Source organism: Symphalangus syndactylus, chromosome 8 (genome assembly GCF_028878055.3).
Source record: "Symphalangus syndactylus isolate Jambi chromosome 8, NHGRI_mSymSyn1-v2.1_pri, whole genome shotgun sequence".
NCBI lineage: Eukaryota > Metazoa > Chordata > Mammalia > Primates > Hylobatidae > Symphalangus > Symphalangus syndactylus.
Window position 1 is genome coordinate 131588772 of NC_072430.2, and position 20910 is coordinate 131609681.

General features: G+C 40.7%; 1 protein-coding gene across 18 annotated transcripts in view; it reads left to right on the forward strand.

Moving 5' to 3' along the window:
• Positions 1 to 20910, forward strand: part of RHBDD1 (rhomboid domain containing 1) — a 169932-nt gene that overhangs the window by 114855 nt on the left and 34167 nt on the right. The window contains exon 7 of one of the 18 annotated variants that reach the window (XM_055290842.2): positions 16933 to 17128. The exons of the other annotated variants lie outside the window; for them this stretch is intronic. Within the exon in view, the coding sequence (XP_055146817.1) occupies positions 16933 to 16949 (17 nt within the window). The 3' untranslated portion in view covers positions 16950 to 17128. Of the gene's footprint in view, positions 1 to 16932; positions 17129 to 20910 lie in introns of those variants that run through there. 18 annotated transcript variants of the gene reach the window in all.

Genomic DNA, 20910 nt, shown 5'->3' on the forward strand with positions numbered 1-20910 from the left:
CAGGTAGCGTGATGCCTCCAGCTTTGTTCTTTTGGCTTAGGATTGACTTGGCGATGCGGGCTCTTTTTTGGTTCCATATGAACTTTAAAGTAGTTTTTTCCAATTCTGTGAAGAAAGTCATTGGTAGCTTGATGGGGATGGCATTGAATCTATAAATTACCTTGGGCAGTATGGCCATTTTCACGATATTGATTCTTCCAACCCATGAGCATGGAATGTTCTTCCATTTGTTTGTATCTTCTTTTATTTCATTGAGCAGTGGTTTGTAGTTCTCCTTGAAGAGGTCCTTCACATCCCTTGTAAGTTGGATTCCTAGGTATTTGATTCTCTTTGAAGCAATTGTGAATGGGAGTTCACTCATGATTTGGCTCTCTGTTTGTCTGTTATTGGTGTACAAGAATGCTTGTGATTTTTGTACATTAATTTTGTATCCTGAGACTTTCCTGAAGTTGCTAATCAGCTTAAGGAGATTTTGGGCTGAGACAATGGGGTTTTCTAGATATACAATCATGTCATCTGCAAACAGGGACAATTTGACTTCCTCTTTTCCTAATTGAATACCCTTTATTTCCTTCTCCTGCCTGATTGCTCTGGCCAGAACTTCCAGCACTATGTTGAATAGGAGCGGTGAGAGAGGGCATCCCTGTCTTGTGCCAGTTTTCAGAGGGAATGATTCCAGTTTTTGCCCATTCAGTATGATATTGGCTGTGGGTTTGTTGTAGATAGCTCTTATTATTTTGAGATACGTCTCATCAATACCTAATTTATTGAGAGTTTTTAGCATGAAGGGTTGTTGAATTTTGTCAAAGGCCTTTTCTGCATCTATTGAGATAATCATGTGGTTTTTGTCTTTGGTTCTGTTTATATGCTGGATTACATTTATTGATTTGCGTATGTTGAACCAGCCTTGCATCCCAGGGATGAAGCCCACTTGATCATGGTGGATAAGCTTTTTGATGTGCTGCTGGATTCGGTTTGCCAGTATTTTATTGAGGATTTTTGCATCAATGTTCATCAAGGATATTGGTCTGAAATTCTCTTTTTTGGTTATGTCTCTGCCAGGTTTTGGTATCAGGACAATGCTGGCTTCATAAAATGTGTTAGGGAGGATTCCCTCTTTTTCTATCGATTGGAATAGTTTCAGAAGGAATGGTACCAGTTCCTCCTTGTACCTCTGGTAGAATTTGGCTGTGAATCCATCAGGTCCTGGACTCTTTTTGGTTGGTAAGCTATTGATTATTGCCACAATTTCAGAACCTGTTATTGGTCTATTCAGAGATTCAACTTCTTCCTGGTTTAGTCTTGGGAGGGTGTATTTGTCGAGGAATTTATCCATTTCTTCTAGATTTTCTAGTTTATTTGCATAGAGGTGTTTGTAGTATTCTCTGATGGTAGATTGTATTTCTGTGGGATCGGTGGTGATATCCCCTTTTTCGTTTTTTATTGCATCTATTTGATTCTTCCCTCTTTTCTTCTTTATTAGTCTTGCTAGAGGTCCATCAATTTTGTTGATCTTTTCAAAAAACCAGCTCCTGGATTCATTAATTTTTTGAAGGGTTTTTTGTGTCTCTATTTCCTTCAGTTCTGCTCTGATTTTAGTTATTTCTAGCCTTCTGCTAGCTTTTGAATGTGTTTGCTCTTGCTTTTCTAGTTCTTTTAATTGTGATGTTAGGGTGTCAATTTTGGATCTTTCCTGCTTTCTCTTGTGGGCATTTAGTGCTATAAATTTCCCTCTACACACTGCTTTGAACGTGTCCCAGAGATTCTGGTATGTTGTGTCTTTGTTCTCGTTGGTTTCAAAGAACATCTTTATTTCTGCCTTCATTTCATTATGTACCCAATAGTCATTCAGGAGCAGGTTGTTCAGTTTCCATGTAGTTGAGCGGTTTTGACTGAGTTTCTTAATCCTGAGTTCTAGTTTGATTGCACTGTGGTCTGAGAGACAGTTTGTTATAATCTCTGTTCTTTTACATTTGCTGAGAGGAGCTTTACTTCCAACTATGTGGTCAATTTTGGAATAGGTGTGGTGTGGTGCTGAAAAAAATGTATATTCTGTTGATTTGGGGTGGAGAGTTCTGTAGATGTCTATTAGGTCCACTTTATGTAGAGCTGAGTTCAATTCCTGGATATCCTTGTTAACTTTCTGTCTCGTTGATCTGTCTAATGCTGACAGTGGGGTGTTAAAATCTCCCATTATTATTGTGTGGGAGTTTAAGTCCCTTTGTAGGTCACTGAGGACTTGCTTTATGAATCTGGGTGCTCCTGTGTTGGGTGCATATATATTTAGGATAGTTAGCTCTTCTTGTTGAATTGATCCCTTTACCATTATGTAATGGCCTTCTTTGTCTCTTTTGATCTTTGTTGGTTTAAAGTCTATTTTATCAGAGACTAGGATTGCAACCCCTGCCTTTTTTTGTTTTCCAGTTGCTTGATAGTTCTTCCTCCATCCCTTTATTTTGAGTCTATGTGTGTCTCTGCATGTGAGATGGGTTTCCTGAATACAGCACACTGATGGGTCCTGACTCCTTATCCAGTTTGCCAGTCTGTGTCTTTTGATTGCAGCATTTAGCCCATTTACATTTAACGTGAATATTGTTATGTGTGAATCTGATCCTGTCATTATGATGTTAGTTGGTTATTTTGCTCGTTAGTTGCTATAGTTTCTTCCTAGCCTCGATGGTCTTTACAATTTGGCATGTTTTTGCAGGGGTTGGTACCGGTTGTTCCTTTCCATGTTTAGTGCTTCCTTCAGGAGCTCTTTTAGGGCAGGCCTGGTGGTGACAAAATCACTCAGCGTTTGCTTGTCTGTAAAGTATTTTATTTCTCCTTCACTTATGAAGCTTAGTTTGGTGGGATAGGAAATTCTGGGTTGAAAATTCTTTTCTTTAAGAATGTTGAATATCGGCCCCCACTCTCTTCTGGCTTGTAGAGTTTCTGCTGAGAGATCAGCTGTTAGTCTGATGGGCTTCCCTTTGTGGGTAACCCGACCTTTCTCTCTGGCTGCCCTTAACATTTTTTCCTTCATTTCAACTTTGGTGAATCTGACAATTATGTGTCTTGGAGTTGCCCTTCTCGAGGAGTATCTTTGTGGCGTTCTCTGTATTTCCTGAATCTGAATGCTGGCCTGCCTTGCTAGATTGGGGAAGTTCTCCTGGATAATATCTTGCAGAGTGTTTTCCAACTTGGTTCCATTCTCCCCATCATTTTCAGGTACACCAATCAGACGTAGGTTTGGTCTTTTCACATAGTCCCAAATTTCTTGCAGGCTTTGTTCATTTCTTTTTATTCTTTTTTCTCTAAACTTCCCTTCTCTCTTCATTTCATTCATTTCATCTTCTATCAGCGATACCCTTTCTTCCAGTTGACTGCATCTGCTACTGAGGCTTCTGCATTCTTCGCGTAGTTCTCGAAACTTGGCTTTCAGCTCCATCATCTCCTTTAAGCCCTTCTCTCCATTGGTTATTCTAGTTATCCATTCTTCTAATTTTTTTTCAAAGTTTTTAACTTCTTTGCTATTGTTTTGAATTTCCTCTCGTAGCTCAGAGTAGTTTGATTGTCTGAAGCCTTCTTCTCTCAACTCATCAAAGTCATCCTCCATCCAGCTTTGTTCCGTTGCTGGTGAGGAACTGCATTCCTTTGGAGGAGGAGAGGTGCTCTGTTTTTTAGAGTTTCCAGTTTTTTTGGTCTGTTTTTTCCCCATCTTTGTGGTTTTGTCTACTTTTTGTCTTCGATGATGGTGATGTACAGATGGGTTTTTGGTGTGGATGTCCTTTCCTACATTGTTATCAACTATAGTCACTGTTGTACAGTCACTGTATCATAGATAGATCTCTGTCTAACTGAAATTTTGTACCCTTTGACCCAGGGTCTCCCTAGCTTCCAGCCCTGTAGCCACCCTTCTGCTCTCTGCTTCTGTGAGTTCAGCTTTTTAAGATTCCATATATAAGTGAGATCATACAGTATTTGTCTTTCTGTGCCTGGCTTATTTTATTTAATGTACTGTCCTCCAGGTTCCTCCATGTTGTTGGAAATGACAACATGGAGGATTTCTTTCTGTTTTAAGGCTGAATAGTATTCATTGTGTATATGTTACCACGTTTTATTTATTCATTCATCTGTTGATGGACACTTAGGTTGATTACTGGCTATTGTGAATAATGCCTCAATGAACATGGGAGTGCAGATATCTCTTCAACCTACTGACTTCAGTTCCTTTAGAGGAAACTCCATGCTGCTTTCCATAATGGCTGTACCAACTTACATTCCCACCAGCAATGTGCAAGAGTTCCCCTTTCTCTACATCCTCTCCAACACTTATCTTTCGTCTTTTTCATAATAGCCATTGTAACAAGTGTGAGGTAGCTGATACCTCACTGTGGTTTCAATTAGCATTTCCCTGATGTTTAGTGAGCATTTTTCACATACCTGTTGGCCTTTCATACATCATGCTTTGAGAGATGTCTGTTCAGGTCCTTTGTCCATTTTAAAAATTGGGTTGTTTTCTTGCCTTTGAGTTGAGTTTCTTATGTTTTTTATATTAATGCATTATCAGATGTATGGTTTGCAGACATGAAATTTTTCCCATTCCATTGGTTGTCTCTTCACTTTGTTGATTGTTTCCTTTGCAGTGCAGAAGCGTTTTCATTTTATGTAATCTTGTTTGTCTATTTTTGCTTTTTTCAACCATGCTTTCAGGGTCATATCTAAAAAATTATCGCCCAGATCAATGTAATGGAGCTCTTCCCCTCCATTTTCTTCTAGTAGGTTTACAGTTTCAGGTCTTATGTTTAAGTCTTAAATCTATTCGAGTGGATTTTTGTACATGGTGTGAGATAAAAGTCTAATATTGCCCTTCCGCATATGGGTATCCTAATGGCTTCCATTTAACTCCATCACATCTTTAAAGGCCCTGTCTCCAAATACAGTCACTTTCTGTAGTACTGGGGTTTAGGGCTGCCACGTGTGAATTTTGAGGATATACAATTCAGTTATTGTATATATACAATAACATAATAATACTATGATTAATATTAGTATTCTGCTAAATGCTGCCAATACTTCAATAGTTTAGTTAACTCGTATTTTTTGTTCTCATACTCATTCCTATTGAAGTGAAATTAGAAAATTTAGCAAATTAGAATTTTGTTTGTAAAATATTCATGAAAAGGTTTCAAATTAATTTTTTTAAGGGTTGGCTATTAATGACTTCTTGGTCAAACTTTAAGCTTCCTATGGGAACTTCCACTGTAGAGTTCATGACTGAATATTTTCAGGGTCTGCAGTGGATATCTGGGAAAGGCCAGGGAATATGAAATCCCAAATGTTTTCCAACCCACAGTTAACAGCTAACTGTCTATATAATCTTCCAATTCAATGGAAAGGTAGAATTTAAAGATGATGTTAAGAATAAATAAAGGAGAGTGAACTTTTATGTAAGATACAACTCACATCAAGAACTAAATATATTCATAGTTGCAATGTCTTCAGGTGACTTCTGAACAAAAGAGAATAACCTTTGTTGTCCAACATGTTTCAGTGAATTAATGGAGATTATGCACGTATCCAAGGACTACAATTAAAGAAAGACCAAAGATATACTTTGCTAATAGTTTTAAATAACTAGAGGAGATGTTTCTGTCAGAAATTTGGGTTGTTCTCCACCCTGGCTATCTATTAGAATCGTTTGGGGAGCTTTGTACAGTTACCAGTGCTGTGGCCCCAGAACAAATCAGAATCTGTAGCTAGTGGAGCTGGGGTGAGGGAGTGTGCACAGAGATGGTAGCGTGCAGCCCAAGCACTGGAATTACTCTATAAGCTCCCCAGATGATACTAACAGGTCTTTATCTCCTCATCTCCTCTTAGGAGAAGAGTTCCCTGAGAATCAAAGTGAGAGGCCCTCATTTATTTTTGTATCTCCCAAAAAGCTGTAGCAGAAGGTAGTGGGTGCCTCCTGTGTGTTTTTTTTTTTTTTTTTTTTTTTTTTTGAGAAAGAGTCTGGCTGTGTCATCCAGGCTGGAGTGCAATGGCACTATCTCAGCCCAGTACAACCTCTGCCTCCTGGGTTCAAGTGATTCTCATGCCTCAGACTCCCAAATAGCTGGGATTACAGGCACATGCCACCACGCCCAGCTAATTTTTGAATTTTTAGTAGAGACTCAGTTTCACCATGTTAGCCAGGCTGGTCTCAAACCCCTGGCCTCATGTGATCTGCCCACCTTGGCCTCCCAAAGTGCTGGCATGAGCCACCATGCCCAGCCTGACTTCTTTTTTCTTTGTAAGTTGAAGGTACACATAGTATCATCCACTGGATGTCCTCCATGCTTTATACATAATTTAAAAAATATATAGAAAACCTATATGGTGCCAGGTATGAGCAAGATAGCTTCTTCCCCTCCCCAATGCCCACCTCATGTAAAGAAAGATAGGAACCAAATTATCTGCCCTCAGGGAATGTGGTCAAATGGAAGAAAGAGAGACAGGGAGGGAGAGTGGGTGGAGGGAACTAGTAAGGCATCAACAAATACAGCTACTACCTATAAACTAATGCTAACCAAAGAGAAGGGCAGCAGATGGTTGGGAATGTTTAGGGATGGGGTGGGATGGGACGGGTGGATGGATGGATGAAAGGAAAGTGGTAATGGTTTCCTAATTTGTCTCCATGATGAAAAAAGAAATTAAGACCAACTTTCGTCACATTCCAATTCTTATTGGAATTGATGCAATTAAGAAAATGTAAAATAGCATGTTTTTTGTGTATTCTTTAGGCTTGAGTCTTTACTTATGAGGAATGTTAACACAATACAGTGAATTTTAATGATTACTGCTTGTGTTCCTTTCAAAAAATTGCCTTTTAACATGTTTCTTATTAGAGGGGAATGAAATTTTTTTTTCAGGTCTTTAGTGGTTAGGAAAGTTGCAGTTCACATGAGCACGAATTAGAGACGATTATAACCTGACGGCGTGGTTGTGCCATTTAAGGAGAGCTCAGCTGACACTTTTTGAAATTGTGGAAAAATGTTAGTTTGAGAGCCAAATAGCAGCAGTTTGGCCCTATAAGAATTACACAGAGTTATCAGTAATATAGTTATTCTAAGGCCTTAGAAATGGCGTGGTCCCGACTGCCTTGGCACTCTGCACCCTAGAAAGAGAGGTTGTTATGAGCTTCACATGGCCTATTGATCCCTGGGCTTATCCTGGAATCTATATCATTACACTCCCCATTCAAAGCTGTTTCTACCTTATCACCTAAGTTTGTTTTAACTATAATATACAATAAAAAAGTTAAGTTCTTCAGGAAGCAGTAATGCACATTCCGTGCACATTCTTTGCACATTCTGACCATCATGAGCTATTCTCCAGCTACCTTAGAGGATTGTCAGTAAGATCCTCAGGTACTTACATTCGCTTTGAGAAGCATGTTGTGAACAACTACAGAGAGGTGGGAAGATCATTATTTTAAAACTTATTTTAAGTTTTAATGGGTTCCAGCGATCATTTTGGTGATGTGTTCTTAAGACCCAAATTATGAAAGCTGACAACCTAACAGGTGTTGGAAGACTGCAGCAGGACATCTCTGCCATTTTACATTTAACATTAGTTACCTGGTTATTTTGGCTGCTCTCACATGTGGGAAGAGGGTGGGTGGCATTGCACCATCCTCCTCCCGCCATGGCCTCTGAAGCACAGGATGATTTTAAACGGAAGTCAACTGCTCTTCTTCCTGGGTGCTCATAGCTTGCATTCATTTAACGACTGTTGATCGAATACCTGCCATGTTTCTGGTGCTGTGCTGAGAAGATGGCAAATAAAACAGACAGCACCCAAACCCTGAGTGGAGAAACTGGACAGTAAAGAAGACAGGGAGAGGGGAGAGAGAAACAGAGATACATAGATAAGTTTTTCTCATCTATAATTTCCCTTGGGGGAAAGAAATGATTAATTATTAATAGTGAGGGTGATTGATTTTTTAAATTCTGAATATCGATATTTCTTAGACCATACGTTCATTTTTTTCAACAAGAATTTGTGGAGTACCTACTATGATCAAGAGAATGTGCTTATAGATTTAAGAACCCATGATTTAATAATCCCTTGTTTTGTTTTTATTTTATAACAAGGTAATAGGTTTTAGCTTTCCTGTGATACAAACAGACTTTAGTGACAATAAAAATATTAGAAGAAAATAATGATTTCTAGCCACTAGCAAACAAATTGCTTTGTTCTTTCAACTTTTCATCTGGTATTAAATATCATTGCCCATCGCCCTCCCCCCACCCAACAACCAAAAATAAAGAAAAAGAGACAAAGAGACGGGAGAGAGGATGAAGAGACGGACAGAGGGATAGATAGGCAGATGGATTGATAAAGGTAGTTAAATTTGGAGGCCATGCTATGAAGAAAATAAATCGGTATGGTTGAAGAAGTAATGGGATTGGGAGAGGAAACTAGTGGGGTGAAGGGTCACCAAAGACCTTTCTAAGGAGATGATAACATTTAAGTTGAGGCCTAAAAGATGAGAAGGAGTGAAGGGGGGCAGTGCTTAGGGAGAAGGAGAGAGTATATTCATATAGTACATGTTCATACATGTATGGCAGGATGTGTTAGGGGTGGGGGCAGGCGCAGTGGGGAGCGTTCACCCAGAGGGACTTGCCTTCCTACAGTATTGCGGTGGGGGAGAGATTGGTGTGCTTGAGGGCACTGAAAGCAGGAGAAGTTGCCAAGCAGTGAGTCAGGCAGTAGACTGGGGCCAAGAACTCACAGGACCTTGAGGGCTCAGGGAGGGTCACTTGGCTGAGGGGGCTGTGAGCTCTTCTTTTGGATGCCCTGCCTAGCTCTGCCTAAGATCTTGATGACATCATCAGGGAGATGCAGTTGGTAGTGTCACAAGGTGGGAGACAGGAGCCCTGTTTGCACACCCTTCCCAAACCTCAGTCAAGAGATTCATGTGCTTGTTTTGCAAGATCCTGGAACCACGTAAGGTAGCAAGTCATTAATTAGAAAGTTTGCGGTGTTTTGCATTAAAGCTTGTTAAAAGTTGTTAGAGCAGGTTAAGCACTCTCACCTTGCCCCAGGGGCATATACAGCTTTTCTGCACGTTGTTTTAATGTTACTCTTTGTTGTACAATATGCAGCTTTTTAGCATCTAGGGTAACTGATCTTTGAGAATGGGACCACAATGTCATGTCAGCCCAGCTGTGTCCTCCCATCTTGGTTTTGCTATTCACAGTAATGTATTTGCATGCTAGGGAGGCCATAACAAAATACCAAAGACTGGGTGGCTTAAACAACAGAAGCTTATTTCTCACGATTCTGGAGGTTAGAAGTCCAGGATCAAGGCACCAGCAGGCTTGGTTTCTCCTGATGCCTTGCCCCTTGGCTTGCAAGTGGCTGTCTTCTCACTGTGTCCTCACTTGGCCTTTTCTCTGTGCACACACACCCCTGGAGCCTCTCCCTCTGCTTATAAGGACATTAGTCCTGTTGGATTAGGGCTCCACCCCTATCACCTCATTTAACCTTAATTACCTCTTTAGGGCCGAATCTCCAAATACAGTCACATTGGGGGTTAGGGGGGTTAGGATTTCCATAAATGAATTGGTGGGGGGACACAATTCAGTCCATAACAAGTAACGATTATCTACCGAGTGCTTAGCACATGCAGATGCCAGGGTCAGTGCTTTACTTGGTTTCACATATTGCAATCCCCATGACAGCCCTATGAAGTCCCATTTCAGAGATTTGGAAACTGATACACCGAAAGATGAAATGAGATGCACAGATTGTATGATTAGTGAGTGGAATTCAAATTGTATGCTATCAGAGTACCATCAAACCTCACACTGTTTCTCAATCTCTTGGCGTCCCCTCTGGGAGTCCCACTGTGAGTGAGTGGGACTTGCTGCACTTGCTCCCACGCCCCACTAAGCTGTGCCCGCCTCCATCCTGAGGTGCGCAGTCCCACTCAACCTTCTCCCTAGAGTCACATTTTAGCATTGATGTAGTCCCCTCTGCTAGCCAGTCATCTGGCCTCTCCAGACACCCACACTGCCCTTGTGTCTTTAGTAATAGCTGCAGCAGTAGGTTCCATATTTGACTTATTCCCCAGGAGACATGCAAGCCTGGTGTTATCAGGTGTTACCTATCATCACCAGTCCCCAAGGTCTCCTGCTCATGATTTCAGGGTGTAGGTCACACATTCTGCTGGGAAGATAAAAGTTGTTGTTGTTGTTGTTGTCAGTGTTCGTCTATGTTTGGGCTACATCTTTTGTACTCTGACATCTTTGTTACAATTCCGAGTGGAGGCCGGGCGCAGTGGCTCACGCTTGTAATCCCAGCACTTTGGGAGGCCGAGGCGGGCGGATCACGAGGTCAGGAGATCGAGACCACGGTGAAACCCCGTCTCTACTAAAAATACAAAAAAATTAGCCGGGCGTGGTGGTGGGTGCCTGTAGTCCCAGCTACTCAGAGAGGCTGAGGCAGGAGAATGGCGTGAACCCGGGAGGCGGAGCTTGCAGTGAGCCGAGATTGCGCCACTGCACTCCAGCCTGGGCGACAGAGCGAGACTCCATCTCAAAAAAAAAAAAAAAAAAAAAAAAAAAAAAAAAAATTCCAAGTGGAGACATGACTTGGGGCCCAGAATCTTCTAATTGTTAGGTTTCCTCTTCCCCAGAAATGCTAACAGAAAGATCTGCTTTCCCAGTGCTCAGAAACATTAGGACAAATGACACAAGCTGCAGCAAGTGATAAAGGAAAGGACACTAGCCAGAGGCAGTGAGCTGCAGGAATCCTAAGCATGACACAGAGACAGCGGGATCATGGTGTCATTGACCTGCGTGGCTTCTGGCAGTTAGACCAGCTCTTTGGCAATGTGATGTTCCAGGGCCAAATCAGCCCTTAATATGTTCCTCTGTCCTTCTAGCTTATGTGTGTCCTCCACACCTGCTTCTGTGCTCTTGTTTACTTACCACTTCAAGGTTGAAAAAGATAAGAATACTTCTTGATTGGTGGTCTCAGTGAGGTATCTTTGAAGTTTATGGAATTTCCCATCTGTAGTAGATCTTAGCAAAAATGGGGGCTGAAAGGCAGGATGAAATTCACCCCAGATTCCAGTCTTGTTTTAAGCACAAATAACCAAAGGGCCTGATGTGAAGGCACATCAAGTACTTGATATGGTTTGCTACTACTGACAGTGGGTAACATGCAGGATCAGGTGTGGAACCAGCTCAGTAATCTAAATGTAAGAGCTAACATTCGAAAACTCTTAGAAGAAAATATAGATGGACATCTTCGTGACCTTGGATTAGGCACCAAGAGAGTAACAACTAATGAAAAATAGATAAATTGAACTTTATCAAAGTTAAAAAATGTTTGTGCTACAATGGGTGCTATCAAAAAAGTGAAAAGAGGCTGGGCACAGTGGCTCACGATGCCTGCAATCTCAGCACTTTGGGAGGCTAAGACATGAGAATTGCTTGAGGCCAGAAGTTCAAGACCAGCCTGAGTCTTGAAATGAGACACACTCTCTACCACCCCCCCCCCAAAAAAGAAGAAGGAAAAAAAAAGTAGTGAAAAGATCATCACAGATTAGGAGAAAATATTTGCAAACTATGTATCTGATAAGAGACTTTTATCAAGTCTATATAAGGAACTCTTACAATTCAATAACCACAAGACAGCCCACTCAGAAATGGGCAAATGATCTAAATAGACATTTCTCCAAAGAAGATGTACAGAAGTCCCATAAGCACATGAAAAGAAGCTCTACACCATTAGCCATCAAGGAAATTCTGATCAAAACCGCAATGAGATACCACTTCACGTCCACTAGGATGGCTGTAGTAATTATTTTTAAAGGCAATCTTAGGCTAGCAAGGATAAAGAGAAATTAAAACCCTCACCCAAAACTGATAGGATTGTAAAATTGTATAGCTGCTTTGGACAATAGTCTGGCAGTTCCTCAGAAGGTTAAACATACAGTTTAACCTGAATATATTAATCACCAATTTTTAAGAGAAATGAAAACATATACCTACACAAAAACTTGTATATGAACATTTATTTTAACATTATTCATAATAGCCAAAAAGTAGAAACAACCCAAATGCTGATCAAATTGATAAATAAAATGTAGTATATGCATACAATGGAATATTATTTGGCCCTAAAAAGTAATAAAGTGCTAATACAGGCTACAATGTGGATGAACCTGAAAGTATTATGCTAAGTGAAAGAAGCCAATGACACGTGGCCACATTATATGATTCGATCATATGAAGTGGCCATAATAGGCAATCCATGAAGACAGAGAGTGGATTGGTGGAGCCAAGGCCTAAAGGTAGTGGGTGGGCAGTGAGAGAAGAAATAGGGGGTGATTGCTAATTGGCATAGAGTTTCTGTTTGGGGGTGATAAAGATGTTCTAAAATTGATTGTGGGAATGATTATACACCTATGTGAATATCATAAAAAGCATTGAATTGTCCACTCTAAATAGGAGAATTGTGTAGTATAGAAATGAAATCTCAATGAAGCTGTTGAGTAAAATCTCAATGAAGCAATTATTTTTTCTTAAAGTAGGTATATCATCCTAATAATAGAGGAGAAAAACTGAAGTTTACTGTGTGGTATTCCAAATTAAGCAGTTTGAGTTTAGGATGAAGGATTTCTCTCTCTCTCTCTCTCTCTCTCTCTCCCTCTCTTTGTGTGTGTGTGTGTGTGTGTGTGTGTGTGTAAAGCTGGGATATTGAAATCTTAGAGACGCCAGATTCTTGGGACATATCTTCTTTTTCACAGACTCCAGGAGTTGGATACGCAGTCCCCAATCCCTCTTTGAGTTCATTCCCTTGATTCAGTTAGAGCTAGACATAAGGCTTTTTTTCTTCCCCTTTCTGCTTTTTTGAGATCTCTTAAAGGATTTTAAGATTTTATAAAACCATACTCTGGTTAGCATGATAAACCTCAAGGATCATAATGTATATGCCTGGAGCCACCTTATCTGATTGGTAATAGTTCTCTTTAGCATGGAGCAGCCTCAGAAATCTAAATGTCTTCAGGAGCCGAACAGATAACCAATAAATCTCATTAAAGCAGTGACAAATTGTGGGGCCTATTGAGTCTCGGTTTCTTAACTGAAATCTGGGTTGTAGTACACAGATTGTTCTAGGAATAATGATACCTTCTTTTTGTAAGGATCAAATGAGATGGTGTTTAAGAAGTCACCGTATAACATGTAGCGAGCTATACAGTTATTAATTTGGGTATGAAATGAAGTCTGTTCTTTTCTCAAAAAATTTGTAAAGATTAATTTTTATCATCTGATTGACATATAACCCATAATCAAGGTAATCAACATAGCCATCACACCCAACAGATTCCTCTGCCTCTTGGTAATTTATTCCTACTCTCCTCCACCCTTATCCCCTGCCAGCCACTGGTCTTCTGTCTCTGTGGTTTAGTTTGCATTTTGTACATTTTTTTATAAACAGAAACATACCACATGTATTTTTGTTGTCTGAGTTAATTTACTCAGCATAGCTACTTTGGAGTTTATCCATGTCACTATGTTTGTTAATAGTTCATCCCTTTTCATTGCCAAGTAGTAGTCCATTGTACAGATATACCATAATCTGTTTATTCATTCACTTGATAAACACTTGGATTTCCAGTTTTTGGCTATTGCAAATAAAGCAGCTATGAACATTCATTTACAAGTATTTGTAAAGACATATGCCTTCATTACTGTTAGGTACATACCTAGGAGTGGAATTGTTGGGTCGTGTGGAAAGTGTATGTTTACGTTTTTTTTGTTTGTTTATTTTTTGTTTTGACATGGAGTCTCGCTGTGTTGCCCAGGCTGGAGTGCAGTGGCGCGATCTCGGCTCACTGCAACCTCTGCCTCCTGGGTTCAAGCGATTCTCCTGCCTCAGCCTCCCGAGTAGCTGGGACTACAGGCGCCTGCCACCATGCCTGGCTAATTTTTGTACTTTTAAAGTAGACATGGGGTTAGGCCAGGCGCGGTGGCTCACGCTTGTAATCCCAGCACTTTGGGAGGCCGAGACGGGCGGATCACGAGGTCAGGAGATCAAGACCACGGTGAAACCCCGTCTCTACTAAAAATACAAAAAATTAGCCGGGCGTGGTGGCGGGCGCCTGTAGTCCCAGCTACTCGGAGAGGCTGAGGCAGGAGAATGGCGTGAACCCGGGAGGCGGAGCTTGCAGTGAGCCGAGATTGCGCCACTGCACTCCAGCCTGGGCGACAGAGCAAGACTCTGTCTCAAAAAAAAAAAAAAAAAAAAAAAAAAAGTAGACATGGGGTTTTATTGTGTTAGCCAGAATGGTCTCAAACTCCTGACCTTGTGATCTGCCCACCTCGGCCTCCCTAGGTGCTGGGATTACAGGCATGAGCCACCATGCCCTGCCACGTTTATGTTTTAGTAAACTGTCAAGCTGTTTTCCAAAGTGCTGGTTCTATTTTACATTCTCTCCACCAGTGTTTGAGAGTTCAAGGTCCTCCCTGTCCTCCCCAACACTTGCTATGGTCAGTCTTTTTAACTTAAGCCAATCAAGTGGATGGGTAGTGCCATCTCATTGTGATTTTCATGTATGTTTCCCTAATGGATAATTACATTGAACATCTTTTCTTGTGTTGATAAGTCTGTTACTTTGGTATCACTTCACGTCCAGCCTACTCTGTGCATAAGAGAATTTCACTCTTTTAACTGATTGCATTGGAATGCTGACCAACATGTCATTAGGAACAACCGTGGATTTTCTGTTACTTTATATTTAACTGGGCATGTTTGCGAAAGGATCCAGAACATCCTCCAACTTAATTTTCTTTGTATGTGTTAGGTTATTTCGATGCTCTAAAATTTTGACTAAATTGATTTTTAAGGTGTGGCCTGATTTCAAGGCAAAATTAGGGGTTATCAACTTATTTTATTAGATGTCTAATTCTGTAAATGAATATATACACAGAAGTGGATTTCCAGTTGAAATAAGCTCTAATATTGACATCTCGCTATATTCAGAAATAAGATGGTTGAGTTGGGAGGGATCTTAGCAGACACTCTCCTCAGCCATTCCCTTCATGCCCCCTGCAGCACTCATAAGGGGGTTCATCTTTCCACTATCAGCGTTTCGGGTATCTGGAAGGACCTTGTACAATAAGCATACAACAAGAAAAATTCTGCTTTTGTAGCTTGTTGCTAACTGACCTTCATTTGAAATTGTTTTACGGTAGTTATTTGATGGTAGTTATCAGGTGAGATTTAGCCAGCCAGAACAAGCACTGCCTATTAAGAATTTCATTGCTGTGTTTTTAAATATGTGTAAAGCATAAAAAGGGGTGGGGGAGTAGGCAGAAAGAGCCTAGAATCTGTATTCCCCTCAGTCTGTGATGAAGGAAGCCCTTTGCAAGCCTTGCTTTCACAACCTCAACATGGCATGGGCTTTGCAGTCAGTCAGGTCTCAGTTGGAATCCCAGCTCTGTCTCTCCTTCTCCATGAACGGGGTCATAAGGGATTATGGGTATTTTGTGGGTAGGGAGGTATATGATACCCTCCTCATGGGGCAGCTGGGATGCCTACCTGAGATAGGAGATGGAGGGCACTGGCACCAGGAAGGCACTGGGTCTGTTTCCTTTTCTTACCTCTTTCTCTTTCTCCTCTTCCATGTGTTTTCTCTCATTGCTTGTCTTAGGTCACTTACAGAAATCGTTCTTTTTACTTCCATTTCAATCAATTTTGGAGATTTCTCCAAAAAGATAATAATGGTAATGAATACTTAAGCAGTAACATTTAGCAAGTCCCTTTTATGTACCAGGAATATCAAGTACATTTCATGCATTTTTTTTTCATTTACTTTTCACAAGAACTTATGAAGTAAGCTACAATTAAGGCAGAGAGGAAACTGAATGAATGATGGAGTCAAGGTGTGAACCCAGCCCTAGCTGACTCCAGAACTCTTAATTACTCTGTATATTGCCCCTATATCTAATTTTAGGAATGCTCAGTTTTCTGTGTTTCCACCCCCATCCAGGTGATGATAATATGAAAACAGTGACAGCTGGTACATACCTTGCACTGAGCACTGGTCTGCCTGCTTTCCACATATTAACTCATATAAGGCTCACTGTAACCTGTTACAGGTTCTATTGCTGTCCCCATTTTTGCGATCCCCATTTTTTAGGTGAGGAAATCAAGGTGCAGAGAGGCTAAGTAACTTGCCCACTTACTCAGGTTCACATAGAGTTACAATTGATGTTCATTCTGTCATTCTTAATGCCTCAGGTGTCTTTCCCCTATCACTTCATCATTTCTTAAAATTCATTTTAAGCCCATTTCAGACCAATCAGAGAAGAGATGGGAACTCCCTCCTGCTTAGCTTAGACATCCCAGCTACTCTTTCCAGTAACCTGTAGAATTCTTTTCTTATCCTTGCTGCAGTCTTTCTAAAGTGGTGATATATTGGACATTTCATCCAAAGGCTGAACTGAGACTAATGCCTAAACAAGGAAGAAAAAATAGTAAATTCATTAACTAGGAATCTATTTACAGTCAATTCCTAAGGCTCATTGTGCAGTCAGTGGTTCTGCATCATTTAGAGTTGCTAATAAATGAAAGTCTTTGCGTCTTTCCAAGTGCCTTGATATTTACAAGTCTCATATTTTACCATAGGAAGTGGCTTCAACAAGCATATTCATGTGTTGACAGTTCTAATTAATACAAGTAATTAGCCCTGACAGAACTGTGAAAAGGAGACCCATTCATAAATTTGCTAATTATGTTACTCTGCTCAGAATTTAATCGCAGTCTAGTCTTTAATCATTTCTGTATATGGGCAAAATGCCATCTTACTAAATTCTTCAGACTTTTACATTTACTTCTGGCAAGAGGATTTTATTGAAATTAATTTGTGGCTGCAATTTAATTTTCCAGTATGCAGGAACTGGTAAAGAACACAGATTATAATCGTTCTGGAAAGAAACAAGAAAATAAGAAAAGGCAGACAAGGGAGGAAGAAGACATCAAGTACATACCATATGCGTTCTCACATGTAAAGCTTGTACCTTTCTACCTATTCTGATGCCTTTTCTGAAAATAAAGATAGTCTTATTTAGGCCACTGGTAGGTTTATGGTACAGAAAATTTGGAGATGGTTGGTTACTTTGATCCAAAGTTGAGCCCTCTTCTCTTGGATGTAAATAGCCTACTTTTTCGAGTGCTTTTGTTCTCTAGCAGGGGTTCTCAACCTTGGCACTATTGGAACTTTGGGCTGGATGATTCCTTGATTCCTTGTCAAGGTGAGTGTGACTGCCCTGTGTATTGTGCGGTGTTGAGTAGCATCCCTGGCCTCTACGCACTAGATGCAAGTGCACCTCTCCCCTAGTTCTGACCCCCAAAAGTGTCCCCAGATGTTGCCAGTTGTTTCCTGGGGAGCAAAATCACCTCTGGTTGAGAACCGCTATGCTTGAGAGTAACTTAAGATAAAAAAAAAGAATCCAGCAAAACTTCTATATAGAACACTTATAGCAGCTGTAGCAAAATCAGTAAAGCACCTTTTCTTGGAATCATTTACCAGGCATCATGGTACAGAACCCAGATTTGGAATGATATTCCTTGAATTACAATACCTCCTTCCTACTTTTTCAGCATTAAGCTCCCTCTGGTCCTCTTAGATAGAAAGTAGAGTTGTGCTTGGTAGTAAAGTAGCTTATCTAAAACCCCTTTACTTTTCTTTTTGTTAATAGATACACTGGGCTGTCCACATTCATGGATTTAACATTTGAAGTTTTGATTACTCTCAGGTGACCTCAGTGTTCTGAGTAATCAACTCCCAGTGTTGTCTTCCCTTCCAGTCCATTGATTCCTTACTTTGTGGTCTTGCTCTCCTCCCTCCACTGCTTAGATTTCTAGTCCTTATAAATACCTTCCACGCCCTTGCTTCTCAGCCTTTCTTCCACTTACCTGGAAAAATCCCAGACTTGAGTGAGCCTGGCCACTAGGCTTCTTGGAATGTGGATCTGGCAGCTAAGCCTTATTAGAGAACATGACTCAGCAGAGCAGACTGAGCCTATTATACATGCACATTAACCTCTCAACTATCCTAGACCTCCCTAAGAAAATGGAATCCACCCCTAGGTAATGCCCCCAACCTCCCATCATGAAAACTACAAACGAACCTATTCTGTACTCACCACCCCCACTTAACTGGTTCCTTCCTGACACCTGAGCAGGGAAGTCTTCTTCCCTTATCAAAAGCTAATCTTTCACCCACCTACCCCAGCTTCTCAGAAAAATATTTTGTCATTGATTATCCCCTTTTCCCTTGTGTCTTCAGCCTCTCAGTCTCTACTGGATCCCTTCCATCAACACTGAAACATATTCTTAGTCTCTCTCCTCTCCTATCTTGAGAGAGAGAGGAAGACAGCAAGTAAGTATGCAATAACACAGCAGCCTTTCAGTAACCATCCTTCCCTGTTCCATTTACATTCATATTATCCTCTTCAACTTTGAATCTTGCCTCTACTGCTACAGTCGTGTTGCTACTCCCATTATTCCAATGAAACAGTTCTAGCTAAGTTCCCCTGCACCCTCTATGTTGCTAAGGCCTGGAGTCACTTTCCTTCCCCAAATTTACTTAACATAGTTAACTACTCCTTCCTTGAAACCATACCTTTTTTCTTTCTTGTTTTCCCAATGTCACACTTTCCTGGCTTTCCTACTATGGTCTGGTCTTTCCTACTATGGTCTGGTCTCTTTCCTGGGTTTTCTTTGCAGGCCCACCCACCTCCACTTTACCTTTGAATATCAGCCTTCCTAATGACTTAATTCTAGGTCTTCTTTTCTTCTCCCAAGGCTTTAGTTGCTATTTATATGCTGGCAACTTCCAAATTTATCTCTTCAGCCCAGTTTTCTTTCTCAGCCTCTAAAATTACATATAAACGTACTCAAGGACATCTCAGATGCGTCATTTACAAACTGAATTTATAATTCTTTTATACCTTTGCAACTCATTCCTTTTGGCCTTTGGGACGTAGTGAGTAACCAAGCCTTCTTGATGGTAACTCAAGATACATCTCAAATCCTTTCACTTCTTTTTATATCCATTAGTGAAAGCCACTGTCCTTTACAGATAGTGGAAGGTGAGGATGTAGAAATAAGAGCCAGGTCACACAGGGCCTTTTAGGCCATCTAGGACTCTGATTTTTTCTCTGAATGAGATGGACCCATGAGAGGGTTTTGCTCAGAGGAGTAACATAATCTAACTCAACTTAGAAGGACCACTGTGGCTGCTGTATTGAAAATAATTTGTAGAGCAGCATAGTGGGTTGAATGTTATCCTCCGAAAGATATGTCCACCCAGAACCTCCAAGTATGACCTCACTTGAAATAAGGCTCTTTGCAGGTAATTAAGGTAAGGATCTCAAGATGCGATCATCCTGGGTTAGGGTCAGATGTCCTGATAAGAGACAGAAATGGAGAAAGCAGACACAGATGAATGAGCCATGTGAAGACAGATTGGAGAACAGTCACAAGCCAGGGAACACCAAGGATGGCCAGCACCATCCAAGCTGGGCTAGAGGCATGGAATGGGTTCTCCTGCAGAGCCTCCAGAAGGAACCAACCCTGCCAACAACCTTGATGTTAGACTTCTGGCTTCCCAAATTGCAAGAGAATAAAGTTCTGTTGTTTTAAGGAACTCAGTTTGCAATAATTTGTTATAGCAACCCTAGGAAACTGATACAAGCAGCAAGGGTAAAAGTGGAAGGCCAGTTAGGAGTCCATTGCAGTAATCCAGGCAAGAGAGGACTGCGGCTCCACTTAGGTAGTAGCTGTGGAGGAGGTGTGAAGAGGTCAGCTTCTGGACACATTTTGCAGTAAAATAAAAGGATTTTTTGACAGAATGCTTGCAATTGTGAGATAGAGAAGTGAAGAATGACTAAGGTTTTTGGCCAAAACCACTGGAAAGTTGGAAGTAGTTCAGGTTTACAGGAATTAGAGTTCAGTCTCAGAGTTGTATACATTGAGGGAATTAGTAGAGCTCCATGTGCCATCATCCTGGACCCCTGTTGACTTTTAGGGATGGCACCATGTTTGAGAGGCTACAGAAGAGACCCAGAGCCAGTGAACAAGACATAGAGTTTATAGAGAGGACTTACAGCATAGTCCAGTGGCAGCGGGCTAGACAGGAGAACTGCAATTGCTTGAAAAAGCACGAAGTTTATAGCAAAGACACAATGAAAAAAAAAAACATGGGCCAATATCACTGATGAACATAGACAGAAAAATCCTCAAAAAAACACTAGCAAACTGAATATAGCAGCACATCAAAAAGTTAATTTACCATGATCAAATAGGCATCATTCCTGGGGTATAAGGTTGGTTCAACATACGCAAATCAAAAAATGTGACTCGCCACATAAAAACCATATGATTGTCTCAATAAATTGCTAGTTTTTTCCAGCATTATTTAGGAGAGTAGTTAACTAGTGTTAAATAAATACATCCTTGATGCTATTCATCTTGGATCTATGGAAAGTTCCCCAGGTGAGAAGCAGGTCAATCACAAGAAATGCCTGCAATTTGGACCATCTGTCCTTGCACTCTTCACCGTAAGGCTCATTCTTAGTATCAATTTTCTCTGCCTATTGTACCTAACTATATAGAAGGGATTCTCCTAGGGGCCTCCTCAGTAGCCCGAAATCAACACTGTTCAGTAGAAGTATCTGCAGTAACGGACGTGCTCTGTGTTTTCATTGTCCAATATGGTAGCCACTAGCCACATGTGCTGAGCATGTGGAATGTATTTACAAATGGATAGTAGGAGGTGAGGATGTAGAAATAAGTACAACTTAGTGCAACTGAGGAATTGAGTTTTCAGCTATACATAATTTTAATTCATATAAATTTAAA